Source organism: Scyliorhinus torazame, chromosome 1, assembly GCF_047496885.1.
Source record: "Scyliorhinus torazame isolate Kashiwa2021f chromosome 1, sScyTor2.1, whole genome shotgun sequence".
In the NCBI taxonomy this organism is placed as follows: Eukaryota; Metazoa; Chordata; class Chondrichthyes; order Carcharhiniformes; family Scyliorhinidae; genus Scyliorhinus; species Scyliorhinus torazame.
The window spans coordinates 113,803,618-113,829,971 of NC_092707.1; the positions used below are offsets into that span (position 1 = coordinate 113,803,618).

General features: G+C 44.8%; 1 protein-coding gene across 3 annotated transcripts in view; it reads left to right on the top strand.

Annotated features, from left to right (window-relative positions):
* The window catches only part of bsdc1 (BSD domain containing 1), a 111,005-nt gene that overhangs the window by 47,170 nt on the left and 37,481 nt on the right, over positions 1-26,354 (top strand). For 2 of the 3 annotated variants that reach the window (XR_011940821.1, XM_072500162.1), the window contains exons 2-8: positions 2,998-3,061; positions 3,562-3,678; positions 3,991-4,053; positions 5,988-6,155; positions 14,359-14,413; positions 18,793-18,908; positions 19,453-19,521. Coding sequence is in view for 1 of the 3 variants with exons in the window: in XM_072500162.1 (XP_072356263.1) it covers positions 2,998-3,061; positions 3,562-3,678; positions 3,991-4,053; positions 5,988-6,155; positions 14,359-14,413; positions 18,793-18,908; positions 19,453-19,521 (652 nt within the window). In the remaining 2 variants the exon portion in view is untranslated. The remainder of the gene's footprint in view (positions 1-2,997; positions 3,062-3,561; positions 3,679-3,990; positions 4,054-5,987; positions 6,156-14,358; positions 14,414-18,792; positions 18,909-19,452; positions 19,522-26,354) is intronic. The other variant, XR_011940823.1, reaches the window with a different exon arrangement.

Sequence of the window (26,354 nt, forward strand, 5' to 3'; positions counted from 1 at the left end):
TCTGCCAGGTACACTCGGCATCAAACCTCTCAGCCTTAATCCAAAAGTGGCCAAGAGGGCTGATCCCGAGGTGGGATTGACATTAGGGCAGCATTTGACCGAGTGTGGCATCAAGGAGCCTCTTTGCTGTTTACAAGCACTATTGTGCAAGCTATTGATATTTTATGAGGGCATGAAGTATAGTTTGAGTAAAGTATTGTCCTTATCTACTACTTTGACAGGCTTTTTGACAAGCTTGTCTTAAATAATGGTCATTTTAACATGCTGTAAGAGATTATCTTTTAAAGGTATTTGCTTTAACTGAGTGTTTGGTTCAGTATTAAAGGGGGAAGGGATCGTGTGAGAGGAGATGTGGTAAATCAAAGTGTTGCAGGTAGGGACAGAGAGTGCACCAAAAGAGTATGGCAGCAGATAAGGCCAGAGGTTGCAAATCGATAAAATGTCAGAGTTAAAGATTCGTATCTGAATGCACGCAGCATTCATACCAAAATGGATGAGTTGTTAGTGCAGATATAAATAAAGATGTATGAACTCATAGCCATTGCGGAGAAATCGTTGCAGGTTGATCAAGGCTGGGAACTGAATATTGAAAGGTATCTTGACATTTTGAAAAGATAAGCTGGAAAAGGTGAAGGGGTACTTGGTTAATTCAGAGTGAGAGGTGACCTTATTTTGAAAGAGGAAGATGTAGAATCAGTTTGGATAGAGAGAAGTGTAAAGGGCCAGGGCGTAGAAATTCCAAAATGCATGCAGAAGCTTATCTGACCTATAAGTTTTATGTTGAATTTGGCTGGGATGAACACACGAGCCTTCACTTCAGGTGTGATTCATCAGACTTCCTCGGCGCTTTTATCAAAAACAAAGTTTATTATAAGAATGTAGTTAACATATGTAAAACGCTTAGCAAGAATTTGTTATCACTTACAAACATTAAAAAAACAAACAGCTACAGTAATCTATGTATATAACTCTTAATGAATCCCCCATAGCTGTTCCAATTCAATACAAAATCCATTAAAACCAAAACCTCTTTCAAGGGCGTGGCCCAGCACACTGTATTCTCACTTGAATGGGACTGGTCCTTCCCCTGAGATTCTGGTCCAGTTTCCAACCAGCAGATTCAAAACTCCTTCCGAAAAGCAACTCTAGCTTCAAGGTTACCAAGGCAGTTTGCCACACACCATGTACTTTCCGTTCACCGGAACAGCTTTAGAATAAAACAGGGAAACTTCCTGCAGTTTAACACCGTGTTTCTTCTCCTGCAGTCCAAACCAACTAACCAAAACTGAAATCAAAACACTAAACCCCTCTCACCTGACGGCCACAGCCCAGTTCCACCCACAAAATGACATCACTGAAGCCATGATGCAAGCCATGTGGTAAAACAAAACCTTTCTTAAAGGGACACTCACATGACATAAGAAATAGGAAAGGAGGAAAGATAAGAGGTCACTTGTCGAGTTACAGACCCCCTAACAGTAGTTAAATTGTAGGGCAGAACATACAGGAAGAAAAGACGTAAGAAAGGAACTCCAATCATTCTGGGTTACTTTACATGTAGATTGGGCAAATTAGATTGACAGTGAGTCTGAAAACGTAGTTCCTAGAGTGGACAATTTATTCACAGTATATTCTAGAGCCAATCAGTTATTGTGCTAAGGGACCATAGAACCCCTATAATGCAGAAGGCAGCCATTCGGCCCATCCAGTCTGCGCCAATCCTCTGAAAGAGCACCCCACCTAGACCCACGCTCCCGTCCTATCCCCACAACCCTACCTAACCTGCATGTGCCTGAGCACTGAGGGGCAATTTTATTATGGCTAGTCCACCTAACCTGCACATCTTTGGACTGTGGAAGGAAACTGGAGCACCCAGAGGAGGCCCACGCACACGAGAGAAAGTGCAAATTCCACAACAGATGGTCACCCAAGGCTGGAATTGAACCTGAGTCCCTGACGCTGTGAGGCAGCAGTGCTTACTACTGTGTCACCATGCTGCCCCATGCCGCTGTGTTGATTATTATTCTTGGCACTACTATACCTCAAAATATGTGTAGGAAAACCCCATTGATGTCACAGGTGCTTCTACGTCCAATGGCTGTGCGGTCCAGAATGTGTTTTAAATCAAGGCAAAATTAAACATTTTATCAGGAAGTTGTGATATTTGTCAGTCTTCATCAATGGGGGGGCTTTTAAAGCAAATGCAACTGCAGCTCTAGAAACATACATCGAAAATATAAGCTGAATCATGGCTGATCATCAAGTTCAGTACCCTGATCCCGCCTCCCCCACCCCTCACCCCATAGCCCTTGATCCCTTTAGCCCCAAGAGCTATACCTAATTCCTCCTTGAAATTACACAATTCTGTTGTGCTACTGGCAATTTAACAAACTGGATAATTTCTTTATATGAATATTTTGTTGTAAGGGATACTTTATTTTTAAATTCTCAATTATGTTCATACATGGGTAAGGCAATTATTTTTGTACTGAGTGTGGCAACCATTTGATCACAATGTTTTTACAGTTCCCCAAAAAAGCTTTGTGTCATAACTGTCTCTGGATTGACATGTTCGTAAATGTGATATTCATTTTGCAATGGACTTAATTCCAAATTCTTGGATGCAAGGATAGTTAATTTGTATTTAGATGTCTTTCGTTACAAATCTGTAACCAGGTCTTTGGAGATACATGGAATGCCTGAGTGATTTGCGTCTTAATTAACTTTAGCATTTTGTTGTGAAAGCACATTAGCTTTCCACATTCCCTCGATAGTGAGCTTGTGAACTCTGAGTGAGCATGCTAGCTTCAAGTGACTGTACTTGTTCTCTGGCACAATTCGTAAGTAATCCTGAACTTGCTAAAAAGTAACTGGACAAAAAACAATGCATTAGAACAGAAAATGAATGGAATGCAAATCTACTAAACTACAGATAGGTGAAAATATGTTTTCGTATATATGATTGAATTCAAATTAAAGGAATATCTTACCCTGCAGGGAATCTGGTGGGAGTTGGTGGGGAAGCTGGATACAAGAAGGTTTCCAATCAGTGAAAGAAAAGGTAAGAACAGAGCCTGCCTATGAAAATATGAGTACTTTGGTCCAGAATAAGGATTTACAAATATTATTTTGATAGATAACATTGTAAGATTGGGAATTCTATTAAGATTTACCAAATTTGGGTGCACTGCTCCTACTTTAAATAATCATGTAGCATCAACTTCAAGTCATGATCTGAAACTGGTGACTTTGTATGGAATGTTAGTGTTCCATCATATTGTGTCTTAAAATCATTAAGATGGAATCAAACTGAAACATCCTTGAGAATTATTAGACTGTTAAGAGATGGATTGAATGGAGTAAAGCAAAAGTCAACAACCAATCGACCTGAATTGCATTTTATGTCTTATAATGTTCAGAGTGTCATTATTATTTAACTGTTTGTCTGGGAATGGTAAAAGATGCAGAGGAATTTAAGAGGGATGGAATTTGTTCCCCCATTTTAAAAAGCTTCACATAATTTAATATTGCTCATGACGTCTTCCTGTCCCCTATCGACAGTCTACTGAAGCATTGGAGTTTATGAAACGGGATCTTGCAGAGTTTTCACATGTGGTGCAACATGATACAGCATGTACAATTGCTGCCACTGCGAATGCAGTGAAAGAAAAACTGAGTGTGAGTATTTATCCACATACTTCAATACTTTGGTGACTCCAGTTAAAAACATTTGTTGTAGCATAATAGAATGACGGCACAGCACTCCGATGTACAATATCTATTCGTCTTCCCCCGATCAAACAGAGTCCCTGATGAGGATTTGCAGTTGCTTGGAATAGCGCCGCTGATGTACCGTAATTTTAATAATATTGCCTATAGGTTATTGATAATTGACTTTTACAGTGCGTAACTCACTGAATAACCTGGTTCATTTCATCTGACAATGATAGCATACCAGATATGTGTAACCAGCTTCCTTTGTTTCAGTAGTGCTTCGTAGTTGAAGATTGTTACAGTGTGAAGAGAATGTACAGACGTGGAGGGGGGAAGTGGGTAAACTTGTTTTCTTTGCTTCCTGCATTAATCCTTGTATTTACCATGCTCTTGTTTGGGACGGATCAGGCATCTCCACAAATGCTGTTAACGTGGCTTCTTCATGATGCAATGCTTCTTCAGAGGTTGCCACCAAGAAAGGCAAACTTGCTCCTAAAGACAGTCATAATTATTTATGCTTGTTGATTGCAACCTATGATTCTATTTCAACCTCAAATATTCCAGCCACCTGTTAGGATTTCTTCCTGCATAATTCACAAGCACGTCTTCTGTTTTAAGGTTTATTTTATTTTTTGACATTTCTGTTCATGATTTTGCAGTTTTGATAACTTTGTCACAGAACCCGGAGAAGCTCAAAACAGTTGTAGTGGTGTCAGATGAGATTTTAATAACAATCTTTGTGAGCATTTGTATGACTCAATTAAATAGTATCTGACCAGCTTCTGGTGCAATGGAAAGATAATAGTGACTAATCGAAAAATCCATGGCTATTTGCTATTCACTCACACTTAGGGCGGGATTCTCCACCCCCACGCCGAAGTGGCCGCGCCGTCGTGAACGCCGTCGAAGTTCACGACGGCGCGGAACAGCCCCGGTCCCGACCGATTCAGGCCCTGACAATGGGCCAGTATCGGGGCCGCGTCATCTACCCGTGCCAGGCCTTGTCGCCCGCGTAAAAGCGGCGCCGAATAGATGACGCGGCCAGCGCCGCATAACGGACGTCATCCGCGCATGTGCGGGTTGGCCGGCGCCAACCCGCGCATGCGTGGTTGCCGTCCTGTCCAAATCCGCCCCGCAAGAAGATGGGGGACGGATCTTGCGGGGCAGCGGAAGGAAGGAGGTCCTCCTTCAGAGAGGTCGGCCCGACGATCGGTGGGTACCGATCGCGGGCCACCCCACATTCAAGGTGAAGCCCGGTGCAGGATCCCCCCTCGCCCCCCCCCCCAGCGTTCACGCACCGCCCACGACTAGCGACCAGGTGTGAACAGCGCGGGGGGGGGAACCCGTCGTTTTGGTCTGGCCGCTCGGCCCATCCGGGCCTCAGAATAGCGGGGGTACCGGAGAATCGTCATTTTGGGTATCTCCGGCGATTCTCCGGTCTACGCCCGCGAAACCCGACTGGCCCGTTCCCGCCGCTCGGGAGAATCGCGGGAGGGCGTCGGACCGGCGTCCCCGGAAATTTCGGCGGCCCAGGCGATTCTCCCAACCGGCGTGGGAGTGGAGAATCGCGCCCTTAGTCTTTTATTTGGAGCTTGGGGAGATTCTCAGAATTATCCCACACTTCGAATTCTTTCTGCTGTGGGGAACCAAAAAAAGACACCGGCAAGACCGGTACCTAAGATATCGGAGCGCCATTTTTAAACGGTATCCAGATCTCAAAGTTAGGTTCAGGGTCCCCCAAGGATATTGTGCCCCCCCCCGGCATACGTGGGCAACACCCTTGACCTCAGAGGGGCAACCCCAAAAGTTTGCATGACCGTGCCCCTCACACACAACACCTAGATGTGAAGGTTACCTGGCCCCACCCCCATCCATCCTCGTCAGAATCGGGCGCAATGCGGTGGGGAAATCGCATCCAAAATTTCTTTATTGCATTTCCCCCCAGTATTTCTCTGTGTTCAATAAGTGATTCTTTAGCGTCACTTTGCACTCCCATTGGCATTGTATCCACACTAATGCTAAGAGTGTATATTACTCAGAGTGAACACCAAACAGCAATCATCTCTCATAATCTGAGAATAAAGTTCAGAAAGTTTTGCAATTCTCAATAAAGGCCTGACGCTCAATAGGAAAAAAATAACCAATAAATTTTAAAAAGTGAAAAATATTGTTGCAGGAGCTGCCATGCTAGTGATAGAGTATACATTGTTTTATTATATGAATTGAAGGAAGTAATAAAATCTAAGTGCATTTCTTTTGATATTTTGTTGTAGGCAGAAACTTCTACAGGAACTGGGCAGCAAGTCAAAAAAGGATTATCAAACATTCTCGGAGTCCTCTCCGACACGTTTGCTCCCCCTCCAGACAAAACTATTGATTGTGATGTTATAACACTGGTTGCAACACCATCTGGTACTACAGAACTCTATGACAGTACTAAGGTACTCGGAGTAATTTGCAACTCACTTCTAATCTTTAAGAAGCTACTTATTTCAACACTTACTACCTTTGAGTGTTACTGTGGTGGTGAGGTGGCCAGCCACATCATGGGTGTATATACATTATAATTTCTAAAGCCATTTTGGTGCAGACTGTGCTTGAATTTCACCTGAAATTTTAAAGAAAACTTTCATTCCTCCAACAATGTGTGAACTTCGTGACAAACTAATTCTGTTGCATTATGAATTTGTGGGATTAGTTTGCTCTATTTGTATAATTTGTAGTGATGCATCTGATTTTGGGTGCAATGAAACGTAGAGAGTGGAAACATGTTTCTATTATGCAACTGTAATAACTACATTTCTGGAAAGTCAATGGAAAAAAAATTGTGACAAATGTAGAAGACATTTGCTAAATAATTACTTAACTGAAAAGACTTGACTATTTTGCTTACATTTTTTGTCCTTTGGGCTAAATGCTTTGTTTTGTATTGTCATTATATTTACATTCCTTTTTTTAAAAAACCTTTTTTGGCATTTTTTCATATTTGTATACAATTGTGTACATAAAGATTACACTTTTCATTTATTGTACAGAAAGGTTTATCCTGTCCTTTTAATTGACCCTATATACATTCCGCCGCCCTCTGGTTCGGTCTACGGTCCTCCCGGCCCCCCCGCTTGCCCCCTCTCCCTTACATACTCCCCCTGTGTCCTCCCCATTGGCTTTGGCTTTGCTTTTCTTTTATGTTCCCCCCACACCACACAAACACCATGATTAGACTGTCAACTTTTTGGAAAAAGGCCTTGGGGATGAAGATCCGTATGGATCTAAACAGGAAGAGGAACCTCGGCAGTACGTTCATCTTGATCATCTGCACTCTCCCCGCCAGGGAGAGTGGGAGTGCGTCCCACCTCTGTAGGTCCTTTTTTACTTTCTCCACCAGGCTGGTCAGGTTCCACTTGTGGATCTGTGTCCAGTCTCTGGCTATCTGGATCCCGAGGTAACGGAATCTGCTCTGGGCCGTTTTAAATGGGAGCCCCTCCAGCTCTGTCCCTCGCCCATTTGCGTTCACTGGGAGTGCCTCACCTTTGCCCAGGTTAAGGTTGTAGCTCGAAAAGGTTCCAAACTTTCAGCATTTGCAGAATTGCCTTCAATCCCTCCTGTGGCTTCGAGACATAGAGGAGCAGGTCATCTGCATGGAGTGAAACTCTGTGCTCTCTGTCTCCTCTCTGGATTCCCTTCCAGCTTTTTGCGTCCTGCAGGGCTATCGCCAGGGGTTTGATCACTCGCGCAAATAAGAGTGGGGACAGTGGGCAGCCCTGTCTTGTTCCTCTCAGTAGCTGGAAGTATTCAGAGCTGGTGGTGTTAGTTCGGACGCTCGCCTTGGGAGCATTGTAGAGGAGTCTCACCCAGGTAGTGAACCTCGCTCCTAGCCCAAACCGTTCCAGTACCTCGAGGAGGTACTTCCATTTGACTCTGTCGAAGGCCTTTTCTGCATCCAGGGAGACGATCACCTCTGGTGTTCTCTCCCCGGAGGGGTCATTATTACGTTCAGCAGCCACCTGATGTTCGTGGTGAGCTGCCTACTCTTGACAAAGCCCATTTGGTCCTCTGCGACCACCTCTAGTACGCAACCCTCCAGCCTTTTGGCCAGGACCTTTGTAAGTATTTTTGCGTCCACATGCAGCAGTGAAATGGGTCTATATGATCCAAATTCCATCAGGTCTTTATCTTTTTTGGTATCAGTGAAATTGTGGCCTGCACTAGCGTGGGGGGCAAAGTGCCCCTTGCCAGCGAGTCCGCGAACATGTCCCTTAGGTGCAGGGCCAGGATAGGTGCAAATGCTTTATAGACGTCTGCCGGGACTTCTATAAAAATCCATCGGGTCCTGGTGCCTTCCCCACCTGCATGGAGCTGATGCTCTCCATGATTTCTCCGAGGCCTATTGGTGCTTCCAGCTGCCCCCGTCTGTCTCCCCCCACAACTGGTGGTTCCAGTCCGTCTAGGAACTGTTGCATCCCCACGTCCCCGTTGGGGGGCTCGGAGGTGTCTCGTCCCCGGTAGAAGGTCTCAAATGCCCGATTGACCTCCTTTGGTTCTGTTACCAGTCTGCCTCTGCTATTCTTTACCTTGGCTATTCCCCTCGTGGCTGCCTGCTTTCTCAGCTGGTAAACCAATAGATGGCCAGCCTTGTCTCCATGTTCGTAGAAGGTCCCCTGTGGCTGGTGGTGTTGATACATTGCTTTCCTGGTGGATAGCAGGTTAAAGTCCATTTGCAGCTTTTTCCTCTCCGCCTGCAGTTCTACGTTCAGGACCTCGGAGTACTTTCTGTCGACTTCCAGAACGGAGTCCACTAGTCGCTGCCTGGCCATCCTCTCTTCCCTATCTCTGCTTGCCTTGTAGGCTATGATCTCTCCTCTAATCACGGCCTTCAGTGCCTCCCAAAATGTGGAGGGTGAGACCTCCCTATTTTGGTTGTTACTCACGTAGTCGCCTATGGCCTGTGATATTTTTTGACAAAAGGTCTTGTCGGCCAGGAGGTCCGTGACCAGCCTCCATGTGGGGCGCTGGGCACGGCTTGTCTCCAACCTCACATCCATGTAATGTGAAGCGTGGTTGGAGATAACTTTTATGATCACGGAATGTTTCACTCCTATGATTCCCGGAAGCACCAATTTCTCCACTGCAAAAAAGTCGATACAGGTGTACTCCTTGTGCACTTGTGAAAAGTATGAGAATTCCTTTCTCCTGGGTGCAGGAATCTCCATGGGTCCACCGCCCCCATCTGCTCCATAAATGCTCCTAGTTCCCTAACCATGCCAGTCTTTCTCGCTGTTCTGGGGTATGATCTGTCAGTTAGCAGGTCCTGCATGCAATTGAAGCCACCCCCCATAATCAGTCGGTGTGTGTCGATGTCAGGGATTTCCGGCATGGTCTTCTTTATGAATTCTGTGTCGTCCCAGTTGGGAGCGTACACATTTACTAGTACCACCAGTGCCCCTTCCAGGACACCGCTGACCATGACGTACCATCCCTTGGGTCCATGACAGTCTTGGTTTCTGTATACCTCGTTAATTAGTATTGCTACTCCCCTTGCCCTTGTCCCGCAACATGAATGGCACGTCTGTCCCACCCAGCCCTTCCTTACCAGCAGTTATCTTTCTCCCTCCGGTGCATCTCTTGTAGGTATATTATGTCGGTTTTTCAGCTTTTTAACTGGGCGAAGACTCTGGATCTTTTCACTGGACTGTTGAGTCCCCTTACGTTCCAGGTAACAATCCTGGTGTGGGGTTTCTGCCCCCCCCCCCCCCCCCCCGTACTGTGGGATCACCCATACTTACCGGTTGGATGATCCCCTGCACTCTGGGGTTTTCCTTTCTCCAGGGGCACCCAATATGGCCGCCAACTATGTGCACGCCACGTGGATGCGTCCCTGCACTCCGGTGTCTCCCTTCGCCCTGAGGCTCTCCCGCGTGGCTGTTTGCGGTGCCATCTTGGTTCCTCGCCCTGCTTCATGCCTGCCAAGGCCTGCGTCCATTCCGTTTCTCTTCCTCAACCTTCCCTTTGCTTCCTTTTTGTACTGCGCTCTCCCCTGACCCCTCTCTCCCTCTCCCCCACCCCTTTGTGCCAGGTGCTCCCTCTCCCCTGAGAGGTGCGCCGCAGCCCTCTTTTCTTTCTGCCCTCCCGTGTTAGCCCTCCTTGCTAGTACGGTGGTCTCTCCCAGTGCTTTTCTAGCTCTGACCCTGCTTTACCCTCCTCCTTCCACCCCTTATCTCGCCCTCCTGTCTGCTTTTCTCAATCTGGCTCCACTTTCTCTGCTCCCCCTCATCACATTGAGGGAAGAGACAAGCCCGAAAACGAGGCAGCACAGTCCCACGTAAAACAAAAGCATGCATAGAGTTCATGGTATTATTGTTTTTGTTTGCGGTCTGTCCTCTGCTCTCTTTCGATTCTTTTTTCCACCCCTGCAGCTTTCATCGTTGTCGTGATTGCTCTTCTCCCAATTTGTTTGTTTTAACAAACTGATCAGCCTCCGCTGGGGTGTTAAAATACAGTTCCTTGCCCTTGAATGTCACCCAGAGTCTGGCTGGGAATAAAATCCCAAATCGTACCCCACTTTTATCGAGCGCTGATTTCGCTCCATTAAACCCGGCCCTCTTTTTCGCCAGGTCCACCCCAATGTCCTGGTACACCCTTATCTTATGCCATTCCCATGGGCATGATTTCGTCTGGCTTTAAGATTTCTTCCCGGTCCTCGAACCGGTGCACCTTTGCGATAATCGCTCTGGGCTGCCCCCCGGCTTTGGGCCTGGCCTGAAGTGACCTGTGTGCCCTGTCCATTTCTGGGCGGTTTGGCAAGTCCTCCCTCCCCACTAGCTTGCCCAGCATTTGGGCAATGTAGCCCGTTGGGTCTCTGCCCACCATCCCCTCTGGCAGGTCCACTGTTCTGACGTTCTGCACTTTCCTGGTCCTGCATTTTCCTCTTGGGCTCCCTGGGCCATCACCAACCTTCTCACCTCGGTTTCCAGAGCTGCAATCCTGTCGCTCTGGTCCGAGGCAGTTTCCTCCAATTTCAGGATTGTTTTCTCCTGTGCCTCCATCTTCCTTCCCAGGCCTTCTATGTGCGCTGTATTGTGTTTATCGCCTCCGACATCACCTCCTTCATCATTATGTGGAGCTCCGTCCTCATCGCCTCCTTCATGGCGTTTAGCTCCCTTTTCAGCACGCTTCTCCATTCGTCCCCCTGTGCGGGGGTGGTCGACGCGTCCTGCTCTGCTGTTCGGTTCGCCGGCTTTTCCCCCTCCTGTTTCGCCTGAACCTCCGCCTCGCCTCTTGTGGCCACCTGTCTGCGCGCGCAATTCCTGCCCCTTTAATTTGCTGCTGCTCCTAATATCTTGCCGTCCCCTCGATTTGTTATTGCCAGGCATGTTCCTTTCTTGCGTCTTTCGCCGTTGGATGGATTTTGGTGGGCTTTTTAAGCCGAAATTCCCGATAAATTGCCTCTGTTGGGTTCATTTGGGAGGAGAGCCACCTGATGTTCGTCCACTCAACACATCGGCGCTACCGGAAGTCTTAAATTTACATTCCTGGTTCCAAGAAAATTCTAGCACAACGACACAGAGGATCCAGATATAGATGACACACTTGTGTTTTAAAGCAGAGAATAAAATGTGTAAATATTAATAATGCGTGTTATAAAATACATCTTTCAGTGACTTCATTGTGTTCATAGCATGGATTCAGTCGTAGTACATCATATATCCATATGTGCATATGCAGCAAACCAAATATTGTAACCATGTATGCCTGTCCAATTTTTCTAATTTATAGTATTTAGATCAAGTGACTACTGCAACCGTTTTTTCTAAGAGATAATGAGTTCTTTCGAAATGATGCCACTGTGCTAACATTTCTGTATTTCATGTGTTACACTGATTACTTATCAAAAAGTACATAATTGACTATAAAATGCTTTGAGATGTCCAATGGTTGTGAAAACCACTATTTAGCTGCAGGTCTTGTTTTCAGAAGTTCTTCAAAATAGTTTGCATTATACATAAAGTTGAACCATTTGAGAACAATCACAATTTACATCAGGGTTAAATTTGATAAATAGAAACATAGAAAACAGGAGCAGGAGAAGGTCATTCAGTCCTTCGAGCCTGCTTTGCCAATCAGTATGATCATGGTTGGTCCTTTATCTCAACACCATAACCCTGTGCTCTCGTACCCCGTGACATCTTTCGAGCCTAAAAATCTATCTTTTCCTCCTTAAATATATTAAGTGACTTGATCTCCAGAGCCTTCTATGATAGAGAATTCCACAGATTTGCCAACCATTGAGTAAAGAAGTTTCTCTTGATCTCAGTCTTAAATTGGCCTACTGTATACCCTGCGACTGCCACCCCTAGTTCTAGAACAGTGGTGGACAATGTGCGGCCCGGGGTCGTCATGAGGTTTATCTGAGTGCTGTACGTGACACATTTTGTTGACTTGCCCACACGCAAAGTTGCCACGTTCCGATGATTTCCGTCCATGTAGTTATTTTCCCTACCAAATGACTGAAGTGATAGCATGTAAAATAAGGGCAAATGAAGTGAGGTACATGCTGATTGCTCACAGCATTGACTGTGAGAGCCTTGCGCTTCCTCTGAATCCAAAGTGCAAATATTTCCTTTGTTTTTACCATTGAAGTTGATGACAGTTCTACTAATATGTAAATGATTAACCAATTTCTATAACTAGTTATGAAATAATCTGCGTGCATTAAATATATTTAATCTTATTCATGGGATCATGGTTAATGAACAAGCCTGCTTTCATTATTGCGACTCGCAAGAGGGCCACTCATGTGGCCCACTCACTAGCCTTGGTTGCCATCACTGTTCTGGATCGCCCCCCCCCCCCCCAAACCAGAGGAAACACCATTCCAGTCTGTCCAGCCCGGTCAGAATTTTGTAAGTTTTAACGAGATCCCCATTCTCGGGCTTTTCACAATAACTTCATTGAAGCCTACTTGTGACAATATGCGATTATTATTATTATTCGTAGAATATGGGTCTAGTTGTCCCAATCTCTCCTCATACGACATCCTGCCATCCCAGGTATCAATCTGGTGAACTTTCACTGCACTACCTCTGTAACAATTATGAATGGCACAGTGGTTAGCACTGCTGCCTCACAGCTGCAGAGTCCCGGGTTCAGTTCTGGCTTTGGGTGACTGTGTGGAATTTGCACTTTTCCCCGTTTCTGCGTGGGTTTCCTCCGGGTGCTCCGGTTTCCTCCCACAGTCCAAAGATGTGCAGGTTAGGTGGGTTGGCTCTGCTAAATTGTCCCTTCGTGTCCAAAAAGTTAGGTGGAGTTACTGGGTGGCGGCGTGGGCTGAAGTATGGTGCCCTTTCCAAGGGCCGATGCAGACCTGATGGGCCGAATGGCCTCCTCCTGCACTATGAATTCTATGATCCTTTCTTCGGTAAGAAGACCAAAACTGCGCACACTATCAGCATCCTGTGAATTACCATTGGCCAGAAACTAAACTGGACTAGCCATATAAATGCTGTGGGTACAAGAGCAGGTCAGAGGCTAGGAAGCCTAAGGCAAGTAATCACTTCCTGACTCCCCGACGCCTGTCCACGATCTACAAGGCACAAGTTCACTGTCCAGTTCCCAGCTCCAATTACACTCAAGAAGCTAGACACGTTCCAAGACAAAGCAACTTGCTTGTTTGCTACCCGGTTTGGTTAGCTCAGTTGGCTGCGTGGCTGGTTTGTTGTGATGCAGGTGACAGCGCAGGTTCAATAACTTTACCGGCTGAGGATATTCTTGAAGGCTCCGCCTTCTCAACCTTGCTCATTGTCTTCAGTGTGGTTACCTTCCAGTTAAATCATCACCAGTCAGCTCTCTCTCTCAGACGTGGGAGAGCAGCCTATGGTCCTTGGGGACTATGGCGACCTTCACTTTCTCCCCTTCAACAAACATTCAATGCCTCCGCCACCGATGCACAGTAGCAGCCACTGTGTGCCATCTACAAGATACACTGCAGGAACTCCCAAGGTTCCTTAGGTAACACCTTCCAAACCTACAATCATTACCATCTAGAAGGACAAGAGCAGCACATACCTGGGAACACCACCACCTGGAGGTCCCCCTCCAAGTCACTCACCATCCTTATTTGGAAATATATTGCAGTTCCTTCACTGTCACTGGGTCAAAATTCTGGAATTCCCTCACTAACAGCACTGTGGGTGTACCTACACTGCATAGACTGCAGCGGTTCAAGGAGGCAGCTCACCACCACCTCAGGGACATCTAGCTTTGGTCAATAAATACTGGCCAAGCCAGCGACCCCCACATCCCGAAAATGAATAATAAAAGACAATACTCCAGATGCAGTCTCACTGAGGCCTGGTAAATTTGCAGCAAGACATCCTTGCTCCTGTACTCAAGACCTCTTACAGTGAAGGCCAGCATACAATTTGCTACCTTAACCTTGGTGCATCTGCATGCTTAAACTCATCAACAGAAAAATGAGAAAAAGCAATCTGGCATTTTTCCCTTTTCTGTTGCACATACATATATCATTTTGTCACCTATAATGATTTTAAATCTATAATGATTCACTTTCTTTTGCCAAGTAAGTCCATCAAACCACAGCTGCTGATTGCCAATTCATTAACTAAATATCATTGTTCTGATTTTTAGGCTCGTCTTTACAGTCTACAGGCTGATCCAGCAACATACTGCAATGAGCCAGATGGTAAGAAACATCAGGGAACCTAACCTTTTCGACAAATATTCATCATTTACAAGGTATATAGTGGTGAGTTTTGGTCTTCCATTGCCACATGGAGGCTGGCACTACTGCCCCATCTGTGGAGGTTGGTAAAGCAGTGGTTGTGGCCAGTCCTGAACCTATTGCGATGGACCATTCTTTCCTTGGAAGGTTAAAACCAGGCAACTGTTGAGTTGGGTTTGAGTCCAAGTACTTGTTTGTTGTGTCCAATGATTGTCATTCATGTTGCGGTTGAAGTCCTGAGTGGGAGGGTTTTTCCAGAATGTGTGCATGTGATGCGTGCCCCACGCGGACAATCAAGTTGTTTTTCAGCTTGACCTTGGCTGCAGTTTTCAGATGTTTCCCGAAGGTCAATGTCCTATCTAAGGTCACTCCGAGGCTATGTGATGTTGGGTGGTGTTTTAACTTTTAGCTATTCATATTGGCTTTTGCATTGTACAGATGGAATAAGCTTGTCTTGAATCGTCGCCATGTGTTGCAATATTGTTCAAGTTTTCAGAGGTTCTTGTTTCGGGTCTGGCCCAAGGTGTCAAAGTTGGGGCTTGAATTTCCAGGCAGATGTCATAGGCATTTGTATTTTTGGGAGGTAGTTTTTGGAAGACCATTTTTGTACAAATTGAACAGGGTTGGAGCAGTATTGAGCCTTGGGGAGTCCATTGTTTTCTGTTTTCCATGTACATTGCCTGTCCAAGGTCAGCACGGTAGCATAGTGGGTAGCACTGTTGCTTCACAGCTCCACGGTCCCAGTTTCGATTCCTGGTTTGGGTCACTATCTGTGTGGAGTCTGCACGTTCTCCCCATGTGTGCGTGGGTTTCCTCCGGGTGTTCCGGTTTCCTCCCACAAGTCCCGAAAGACATGCTCTTAGGTGAATTGGACATTCTGAATGATCCCTCTGTCTACCCAAACAGGTGCTGGTATGTGGTGACTAGGGGCTTTTCACAGTAACTTCATTGCAGTGTTAATGTAAGCCTACTTGTGACATAAAGATTATTATTATGTGAACTTCGAACCTTTGATTATTCAACAGTGTTTCAATGCTTTTAGTTGGGACCGATTGGACAGTAGCTAGCTGCATGTATGGGTTCTTTTCCGGATTTGGTGTGGGGATGACTTTTTGCTGTGTCGCGTTTCTTTGGAATGATGTTGGAATTTATGACCATTGTGTAAAACCGGGTCAGCCAGACAAGAGTTTGTTGCCCCATGTGTTTCATAAGTTCTGGTGTGATAATCTTTATTATGTGACTGAGTAGAGGACCGCGTTGGCTGTGCGATAAATCATATAAGATGAGGCTCTTCAGGGTGGGGAGTCCCATTAAGAAACTGACCCAGCCCCGGTCAGGGAGAGTAATCCCTACGCCATCTGGCTGAATGGAATGTTCCTCGCTGTTTGGAGTTGTGTATAAGTGTCAGATCATTTCTGAAAGCCCATTCTGCAAGTATTCACCGTCACTGTCCAGCACTGAGTATCCCCAGTATGAATGTTGACTGTTAAAGTCCCCACATAGATGGCTGGGTGGGGAACGCCGAGCAAGACTTGCTCCTCCCAGCTGATGTTTCAGGGTTTGTAGACATTGGCTGTGTGGAATCCATCAACCGCTAGGGTGTCCGAGAAAGCAGCTGTTGTCAGATGAATTGCTTGAGCATTGTTGGTTCAGACATAGGTGGCACGGCCATGTTTACCATCAAGGCGATAGCACAGGAAGTCGCAGCCTCTGATGGAATAGTGGCCTGCTTCTATTCCAATGTGGATTTCTTGCAGTTAAATGGTTTCCATGGAGTGTTGAACAACAAGGGCTTCGCTGAGGCTTCACTTGGCTGTTGACAGGCCCTCAACATTGAGTTGGAAGATTTGAAGAGTGGGCCCTACTGCAATGTAATCTCGGGGTGGTTTTTCATTGGTTCCTTTTGGCTTTGGGACATTGACTAGGATTCCTTGTGTGGACTCTTCTCATGAAGTTTCCTTTGGAATTTAGTCGGCTGGTAGGATCATTAGCTTCCCCAGGCAAGTCTGGATAATGTGGGGGCGGGGGGGAGAAATCAAATCTAGCTTATCTTGTCTCCTAAGTTTGTATCACCTGGTTCTAGTGTTTATAGCAATTACAAGTTTATTATACGGAACACTTCATCTATTCACTTAACAGTGTCAAATTATTACCCTATTGTTTTCGGCGCTGTTGGTCTATTTGTATGTAAACCATGTATCTCAAAAACGAATGGATGGATTTCAACAAAATTTGGTATACAAATAGGGTATGGTCCAATGAAGACCTGATTAAGTTGTGGATACGGGGATATTTTTAAGGATTCATTAACATTGGGAGATAGACTTGCATTGACCTTTTTTTAGAATGTTGATTGTTTTAGAATGCTGTGATGCAATTTGTAACAGCTACCAAAATGTGGGCAAGAGTTTTCAGAGCAGGTTGTTGCATGTGAATTTGTTGAAGCTTCCCCAATGATATGGAAGCTCTTAAAACATTTTTTTTTTTTTTCCAGTTTTGTATTTACTTTTTAAAATAAATTTAGCGTACCCAATTATTTTTTTCCCAATTAAGGGGCAATTTAGCATGGCCAATCCATCTAGCCTGCACATCTTTGGGTTGTGGAGGTGACACACGCAAGCACGGGTAGAATGTGCAAACTCAGTTTTGCATTAACAAAACATCAACCAGTAAGAAAAGCCTCACGTAAGAGATACATAATTGTAATCCTGCTGAACACTCTACTAAATGTCCCAGTTGACATGTTGAATACTGTTTCCCTGGGCCATTTCTTCATAATAACAATTGCAGGTTATTACTGTCTCCTCAAAGCCATATATGGGTTTGGTTCTTCTTTGCACTTCTGTAATGCCAGATGTATTTTCTGTCATGCAGTGAATAAAAGAGTGAGTACCCCTTTGGTGTGGCTGATTCCCTTGTACTGATGCTTGCCTTCTGGGTTTTATGTTGCCTGACTATACATTCTAGGCTTAAGTTATGGAAATACTTTCTGTATGAAAATAAAAGCCTGTAGTTTACGGTCTGTAGAGAGGACAAATTTCTTTAATCATATCTCTAGGCAAGATTCAAACCCAGACATCGTATGCCAATCCATTAACTAGTTTGCAAAATCCCTATATTGAAGATTTTCCAAGTGAGATTAGTTTGGAAACATATAACCAAAATGGGTTTTCAGCACAAAACTCTCCCATCACAGTGTAATTGAAGTTAACTTCACAGACCCATTTGGAGAAGAAGTAAGCAGAAACAATGTACAAGATATGCAAGTTATGCTTTATTATACGAACAGGTGGCACGGTAGCACAGTGGATAGCACTACTGCTTCACGGGTCCACGGTCCCAGGTTTGATTCCGGCTTGGGACGCTGTGTATGAGCAGCGAGATCTCGATGTCCATGTACATAGATCCCTGAAAGTTGCCACCCAGGTTGAGAGGGTTGTTAAGAAGGCGTACGGTGTGTTAGCTTTTATTGGTAGCGGGATTGAGTTTCGGAGCCATGAGGTCATGTTGCAGCTGTACAAAACTCTGGTGCGACCGCATTTGGAGTATTGCGTGCAATTTTGGTCGCCGCATTATAGGAAGGATGTGGAAGCATTGGAAAGGGTGCAGAGGAGATTTACCAGAATGTTGCCTGGTATGGAGGGAAGATCTTATGAGGAAAGGCTGAGGGACTCGAGGGTGTTTTCGTTGGAGAGAAGAAGGTTAAGAGGTGACTTAATTAAGGCATACAAGATGATCAGAGGATTGGACAAGGGTAGACAATGAGAGCCTTTTTCCTCGGATGGTGATGTCTAGCACGAGGGGACATAGCTTTAAATTGAGGGGAGATAGATATAAGACAGATGTCAGAGGTAGGTTCTTTACTCAGAGAGTAGTAAGGGCATGGAATACCCTGCCTGCAACAGTAGTGGACTCGCCAACACTAAGGGCATTCAAATGGTCATTGGATAGACATATGGACGATAAGGGAATAGTGTAGATGGGCTTTAGAATGGTTTCACAGGTCGGCGCAACATCGAGGGCCGAAGGGTCTGTACTGCGCTGTAATGTTCGATGTTCTATGTGCGGAGTCTGCACATTCTCCCTGTGTCTGCTTGGGTTTCCTCCCACAAATCCCGAAAGATGTGCTGTTAGGTAATTTGGACATTCTGAATTCTCCCTCAGTGTACCCGAACAGGCGCCGAAATGTGGCGACGAGGGGCTTTTCACAGTAACTTCATTGCAGTGTTAATGTAAGCCTACTTGTGACAATAAAGATTATTATTATTATAGTATTTTGATGTTGGAATTTCCAGATTACAGACTTTTTTCCGTAACCGACTCTTGTTGTTTGTCTTCAGGTCCCTTGGAGCTGTATGAAGAGTGGGTTGCTGCTTTTAACCTTGAAGACCAAAAAGGGGAAATCTCGGGCCTGTTGGTTAACAGTCCTTCAGTACGTGCGCTTTACACAAAAATGGTGTGTACTGTGTAAGCCAGTCCTCTTATTCTTGCTGATTCTCTCTTTAAATAGAAATTGTTAGATCAATCCTAACTCTATCAAGTGATGAGCCAATTTTGCGTTCTGGGGTCATTTCAGCATTTGATATCGTCAAACTGGTGACTTGAGCATTCATGAAACAGAGATTAACAATGTCTCCTATTATAGCCTATTAATAATGATGTGGTATGGAATAATATAATTTGGTGGATTTTCCCTGAAGTCTCGAATCGTAAATTCCCAATCATTAGCTTGTTAAATGGGAGTGCCAAACACTTTATCATAGTTTTGAAAATTGAAGACCAGAGCACCTTTGTGTACTTGGCATTAATCCTAGCAGGCAATTTAAAGAACCCTTGATCGTGTTCTGGGAGCTCATTTACATGCCTGATATGCTAGCTGGCAGACTCGGTTCTGAATGGGGTTCAATTACCAAAATGTTTGCCAGTTTATTTTAATGAATCAGTTTAAAGATTACATATTTGAGTTGTGAAGTAGAACTGATATTTTTCCCCCTAAACAGGTGCCAGCAGCAGTGTCACATTCAGAATTTTGGCATCGATACTTCTATAAACTGTATCAATTGGAGCAGGTGGGTCATTACTAAGAATTCAACAATGATGGCAATGCATTTACTGCTGATATATCGGTTTTAGTGGCCAATTATTAGATCAGCTGACCAGATGTAGACGTTTAGACTGGAATGGAAATAGATGCTCTTTCTTGCTGTACCCCCCCCCCGCCCAAACTCTGCATTCCTCTAATTCCCAGAATTTATTTTATGCAATTACCCATGCTTCACCCCACTCTTCGTGGCTGTGCTTTTTAATTATCTGAGTTCTATGTCCAAAAATTCCCTCTCTAAACTACTCTATCTCCTTAATTGCACCTTTTTCACCAAAGTTTTGGTCACTCTTCACCCCCACCTCCAGTATCTCTTTCTTGGACTTAACTTCAGTTTTTTGGTTACGCCTTTGGTAAGATAGAAGGAAAGGACAGAAGTTCTCAATGGCTAGAGCCAGGGATGTAATATTTGGAGACGATATCATAGAATTTACAGTGCAGAAGGAGGCCATTCGGCCCATCGAGTCTGCACCAGCTCTTGGAAAGAGCACCCTACCCAAGGTCAACACCTTCACCCTATCCCCATAACCCAGTAACCCCACCCAACATTAAGGGCAATTTTGGACACTAAGGGCAATTTATCAAGGCCAATCCACCTAACCTGCAGATCTTTGGACTGTGGGAGGAAACCGGAGCACCCGGAGGAAACCCACGCAGACACTGGGAGGATGTGCAGACTCCGCACAGATAGTGACCCAAGCCGGAATCGAACCTGGGACCCTGGAGCTGTGAAGCAATTGTGCTATCCACATTGCTACCGTGCTGCCCTAAATATACCGTGCTGCCCTAACTGATATAGGCTTGATGGAAGTGCCAGAGCTGGGTGGAGCAAGGCCTGAAGGGATTTAAAGCTATCAAAGATTTTAAAATAAATAAGGACAGGGAGCCGGTGTTAACTTGTTGGATGAAAACCTGGATAAGGAGGAGGTAGCTGGTGACCAGGAGTTAGTGTAGTCCAGGAAATTGTGGTAGTTTCCTGCTGCACGAGTCCAGCAACAAGAGCATTACAAAACCTAGGTTTCAGCGACAGAGGTGTGTATAAGGAAATGGTGGAAGTGCTGAGTTGGGAGCGGTGTTGCAGTGATAGAAGTAACAGTATTCCTGAAAAGATGTCAGTTTAAAGCTCAGTTCAGGATCAAGTGGAATGTTAAGATTACAATTTGTGTGGTTCATTGGAGGTTAATTAAGTGGGGAATTAAACCAGCTCCAAGGGAACAGAATTTATGGTGGCGGTTTAAAAAGTCTTCCAACTTCTACCATCAAGAAGGACAAGAGCAGTAGATAGAAACATATATGAGCAAGAGGAGGCTGTTCGGCCCTTTGAGCCTGCTCATCCATGGCTGATCATTCAACTCAGTAAGTTGTTCCACTTTCCACCATATCTTTTGATCCATTTAGCCCCAGAGCTATATCTAACTCCTTGAAAACATGCAATGTTTTGGCCTCCAACTGCTCTTTGTGTAGTGAATTCCACAGGCCGACCGCTCTCTGGGTGTGGGTGCAGATATTTCTTCTTATCTCGGTCCCAAATAATTTACCCCATATCTTGGGACTGTGACCCCTGCTTCTGGATTTCACTGCCATTGGGAACATCCTTCCTGCATCTACCCTGTCTAGTCCTGTTATAATTTTATAGGTTTCTGCAATCCTGCCCCCTCTTCATTCTTCTGAACTCCAACAAATACAATCCTAACAGACTCAATCTCTCCTCATCCCTTAGTCCCGCCATAGGAATCAGTCTGGTGAAACTTTGCTGCACTCCCTCTATAGCAAGAACATACTTCCTCGGATAAGGAGACTAAAAGTACACACAATATTCCAGATGTGGTCTCACCAATGCCCTTTATAATTGCAACAAGACACCCCCTGCTCCTGCACTTGAATTCTCTAGGAAGGCTAGCATACCTTTTGCCTTCTTGATCACCGACTAGACTTGCATGCTTACTTTCAGCGACTGAGGTACAAGGACACCCAGGTCTTGTTGCATATTTCCCTCTCTCAATCTATAGCCATTCAAATAATCTGCTTTCCTGTTTTTGCTACCAAAGTGCATAACCTCACACTTATCCACATTATGCTGCATTTGCCATGTATTTTCTCACTCACGCAGCTTGTGTAAATCACACTGAAGCATCTCTGCATCCTCTTCACAGCTCAACCTCCACACAGCTTTGTGTCATCTGCAAATTTGGGGATATTACATTTAGCATCCTCATCTAAATCGTTAATATATATTGTGAATAGCTGGGCTTCTATAACTGATCCCTGCGGTACCCCATGAGACATTGCCTGCCATGTGGAAAAAGACCAGTTAATTCCTACTCTTTGTTTTCTGTCTGCCAAGTTTTCTATCCATCTCAATGCACTTTAATTTTACAAGTTAATCTCAGTCTCCAGAGGTCACCAACATCACAGATGCCAGTCTTCAGCCAATTCGATTCACCCCACGTGATATCAAGAAACGGCTGAAGGCACTGAATGGTACAATATTCCAGCAATAGTACTGAAGATTTTTGCTCTAGTACTTGACATGCCCCTAGCTAAGCTGTTTGAGTACAGCTACAATGCTGGCATCTACCCAGCAATGTGGAAAATTGCCCAGGCATGTCCTGTACACACAAAGCAGGACAAATCCAACCTGACCAATTTCTGCCCTATTAGTCTACTCTCAATCGATGGAAGGGGTCAACAGCAGTGCTACCAAACAGCACTTACTTAGCAATAACCTGCTCACGTTCGCTCATTTTGGGTTCTGCCAGAGTCATTCAGCTCCTGACCCCATTACAGCCTTGGTTCAAACTTGGGCAAAAGAGCTGAATGCCAGAGGTGAGGTGAGAGTGACTATCCTTGACATCAAGGCAGCATTTGATTGAGTATGGCATCAAGAAGCCATAGCAAAACTGGAGTAACTGGGAGGGGCGGGGGGTGGAGAATTATCCACTGGTTGGAGTCATACTTAGCACAAAGGAAGACTCTTGTGTTTGTTGGAGATCAGTCACCTCGGTCCACATACATCATTGCAGGAGTTCCTGAGGGTAATATCCTAGGCCCACCCATCTTCCTTCCAAGATAAGGTCAGATGTGGGGATTTTAACTAATGATTGCACAGTGTTCACCATTTGTGACTCCTCAGATACTGAAGCAGTCCGTGTGCAAATACAGCAAGACCCGGGCAATATCCAGCCTTGGGCTGACAAGTGACAAGTAACATTTGCGCCACACAAGTGGCAGTTATTAACCATCTCAATACCAGAGGATCAAACCATCGCCTCTTGGATGGCATTACCATCACTGAATCTCCTACGATCAACATCCTGAGTCACCATTGACAAGAAACTGAACTGGGCTCTCCATATGTGGCTACAAAAGCAGGTCAGAGGCTAGGAATCCTGCGGCAAGCAACTCACTGCCTGACTCCCCAAAGCCTGTCCAGCACCTGCAAGGCATACATCAGGAGTGTGGTGGAATACTTTTTAAAAATAACCTTTATTGTCACAAGTAGGCTTACATTAGCACTGCAATGAAGTTACTGCGAAAAGCCCCTAGTCGCCACATTCCGTCGTCTGGGTACATAGAGGGAGAATTCAGAATATCCAAATTACCTAACAGCACGTCTTTCGGGAATTGTGGGATAAAACTGGAGCATCCAGAGGAAACCCGTGCAGACTCCGCACAGACAGTGACCCAAGCCGGGAATCGAACCTGGGACCCTGGCGCTGTGAAGCAACATTGCCAACTACTGTGCCGCTCTTACTCCCCACTTGCCTGGATGAGTGTAGCTCCAACAACACTCAAGAAAATAGGAATTAAGAGCAGAAGTAGGCAATTCAGCCCTTCGAGCCTGCTCCGCCATTCATTCAGATCATGGCTGATCTCTTCCTGGTCTCAAATCCACCACCCACCTGTTTCCCATGTCCCTTTAACCCGTTTTTGAATCAAAAATATATCTATCTCCTTCTTGAAACCATTTAATGACTCTGATTCCACTGCACAATGGGGCAGCAGGTTCCACAAATTCACCACCCTCTGCGAGAAGTAGTTCCTCCTCATCTCTGTTCTAAATCTACTGCCTCTCAACCTATATCTGTGACTCGTTGTTCTAAATTTCCCCACAAGGGGGAACATTTGGTCTACGTTTACTTTATCAATCCCTTTTAGTATTTTGAATACCTTTATCAGATCCCCTCTCATCCTTCTAAACTCCAGCGAGTGTAAGCCCAAACTGTTTCTCGCCTCAAACATCACCCTTTCTTCCCGGAATCAATCTAGTGAATCTCCTCTGAACTGTCTCCACTGCCACCACATCTTTCCTCAAATAAGGAAACCAAAACTGGACACAATACTCCAGATGTGGTCTCAACAACGCCCTATACAACACTTCTCTACTTTTATATTCCAGTCCTTTTGCGATAAACGCTAACATTCCATTTGCCTTTTTAATTACATGCCGTGCCTGCACACCGACTTTCTGCGATTCTTGAACAAAGACACCCAGATCCCTCTGCTCAGATGCATTTTGAATCTGGTTTCCATTTTGACAATAACTTGCCTTTCTATTTTCTTTTGGCCAAAATGGATAACCTACACTTATATACATTAAACCCCATCTGCCAACTCCTAGCCTACGTATATCCATTGTAAAATCTTTATCTCCTCTTTCCCACCTATTTTAGTATCAAATTTTGCTATGTTACACTCGTCCCTGCTTGCATCATTTATATAGATTTTAAACAGTTGAGATCCAAGGATTGACCCCTGAGGCACCCTACTAGTTACAGTTCACCATTATATTTATACCAACCCTTTGCTTTCTGTCAGAAACTTGACACCAACCAGGATAAAGCTGCCAGGTTGATGGCAACCCTTACACAAAAAACATTCACTTCCTCCACCACCGATGCACAGTAGCAGTAGTGTGTACCATCTACAAGATGCACTACAGGAGCTCACCAAGGCTCCTTTGGCAGCACCTTCGAAACCCATGACCACTACCATCTAGAAAGACAAGGGCAGCAGATAGTGGGAACGCCACCACTTGGAAATTCCCCTCCAAGTCAACTCTACTAGTTAGGTCTTCAAAGATTTCCAGTGATTTATCAAACATGATTTCCCTTTTGTAAATCCATGCTGACAATGTCCGATCCTCTCATTGTTTTCCAAGTGCTCTGCTATTAAATATTTTATAATGGACTCTAGTATTTTCCCCACTATTGATGTCATATTGACTGGTCTATAATCCTTTGTTTTCTCGCTCCATCCTTTTTTAAATAGTGGGGTTACATTAGCTCCCCTTCAGTCTGCAGGAACTGTTCCAGAGTCTATATAATCTTGGAAGATGACCACCAATGCATCCACTATTTCTAGGTCCAGTTCCTTGAGTACCCTGAGTTGTAGATTATCAGGCCCTGGGGATTTATCAACCTTCAATCCCATCAATGTCCCCAACACCATTTCCCAAATAATACTGAATTCCTTCAGTTCCTCCCTCTCAGTAAACCCTGCGTTCCCCAACATTTCTGGTATGTCTTTTGTGTATCCTTTGTGAAGTACCAAAGTATGTATTTAGTTGGTCAGCCATTTCTTTGCCCCATTTTCCAATTCTTTCACCAATTCTTTCCTCTTCACAAACCTACAGAGGTTTTTACCGTTCGTTATTATGTTTCCTGCAAACTTACTCTAAAACTCTATTTTCCCCTTCTTAATTAATCCCTTTGTCCTGCTTTCTTGATCTAAACTGTTCCCAATCCTCAGATCTGCTGTTTTTCTGGTCAATTTGTATGCCTCTTGGATGTAAAACCGTCTCTAATTTCCCTCGTAAACCATGGTTTGCTTATCTTTCTCGGTTTGTTTTTGCACCAGACAAGAATGAACAATGGTTTTGATTCACCCATGCGCTCTAAATGTTTGCCATTGCCTATCCACAGTCCTCCCTTTAAGTAATGTTCCCCAATCTATCAGAGACAATTCGTGCCTCACACCATCATAGTTTCCTTTATTTAAATTCAGGACCCTAGTCTCAGAATCAATGACGCCACTCCCCACCTTGATGGAGAATTCTATAATATTATGGTCGCTCATCCCCAAGGGACCTTGTACAGCTAGATTGCCAATTATCCTTTCTCATAGCACAATGCCCAGTCTAGGGTGGCCTTTTCTCAAGTTGGTTCCTCAGCGTATTGGTCTGGAAAACCATCCCGTATACATTCCAGGAATTCACCCTCCACGGCTTTGTTAATAATTTGATTTGCCCAATCTATATACAGATTAGTCACCCATAGTTACAGATGTTCTTTTATCGCACTTGTCTCTAATTACCTGTTTAATGTCATTCCCAACATCACCACTACAGTCTGGGGATCTATATACAACTCCCACTAACGTTTTTGCCCTTGGTGTTTCTCAACTCGACCCATAAAGATTCCACATCGTCGGAGCTAATATCCTTCCTTACTATTGCGTTAATTTCCTCTTCAGACAGCACTGCCACTCCACCGCCTTTTCCTTTTTGTCTGTCCTTCCTAAATACTGAATACCCCTGGATGTTCAATTCCCGTCCCTGGTCACGCTGCAGCCATGTCTCCCTAATCCCGACTACATCATACCCGTTTACATTTATCTGCGCAATTAATTCATCCATTTTATTGTGAATGCTCCACGGATTAAGGCGCAAAGCCTTAAGTGTTGTCCTTTAATATTCCTTGTCTTGTTTCCATTTTTCACTGTGGCCCTGTTTGATTCTGGCCCTTGATTTCGCTGCCGAGCACTTTTCTTATTCCCCTTTCTGTCTTTTGTTCTTGTCCA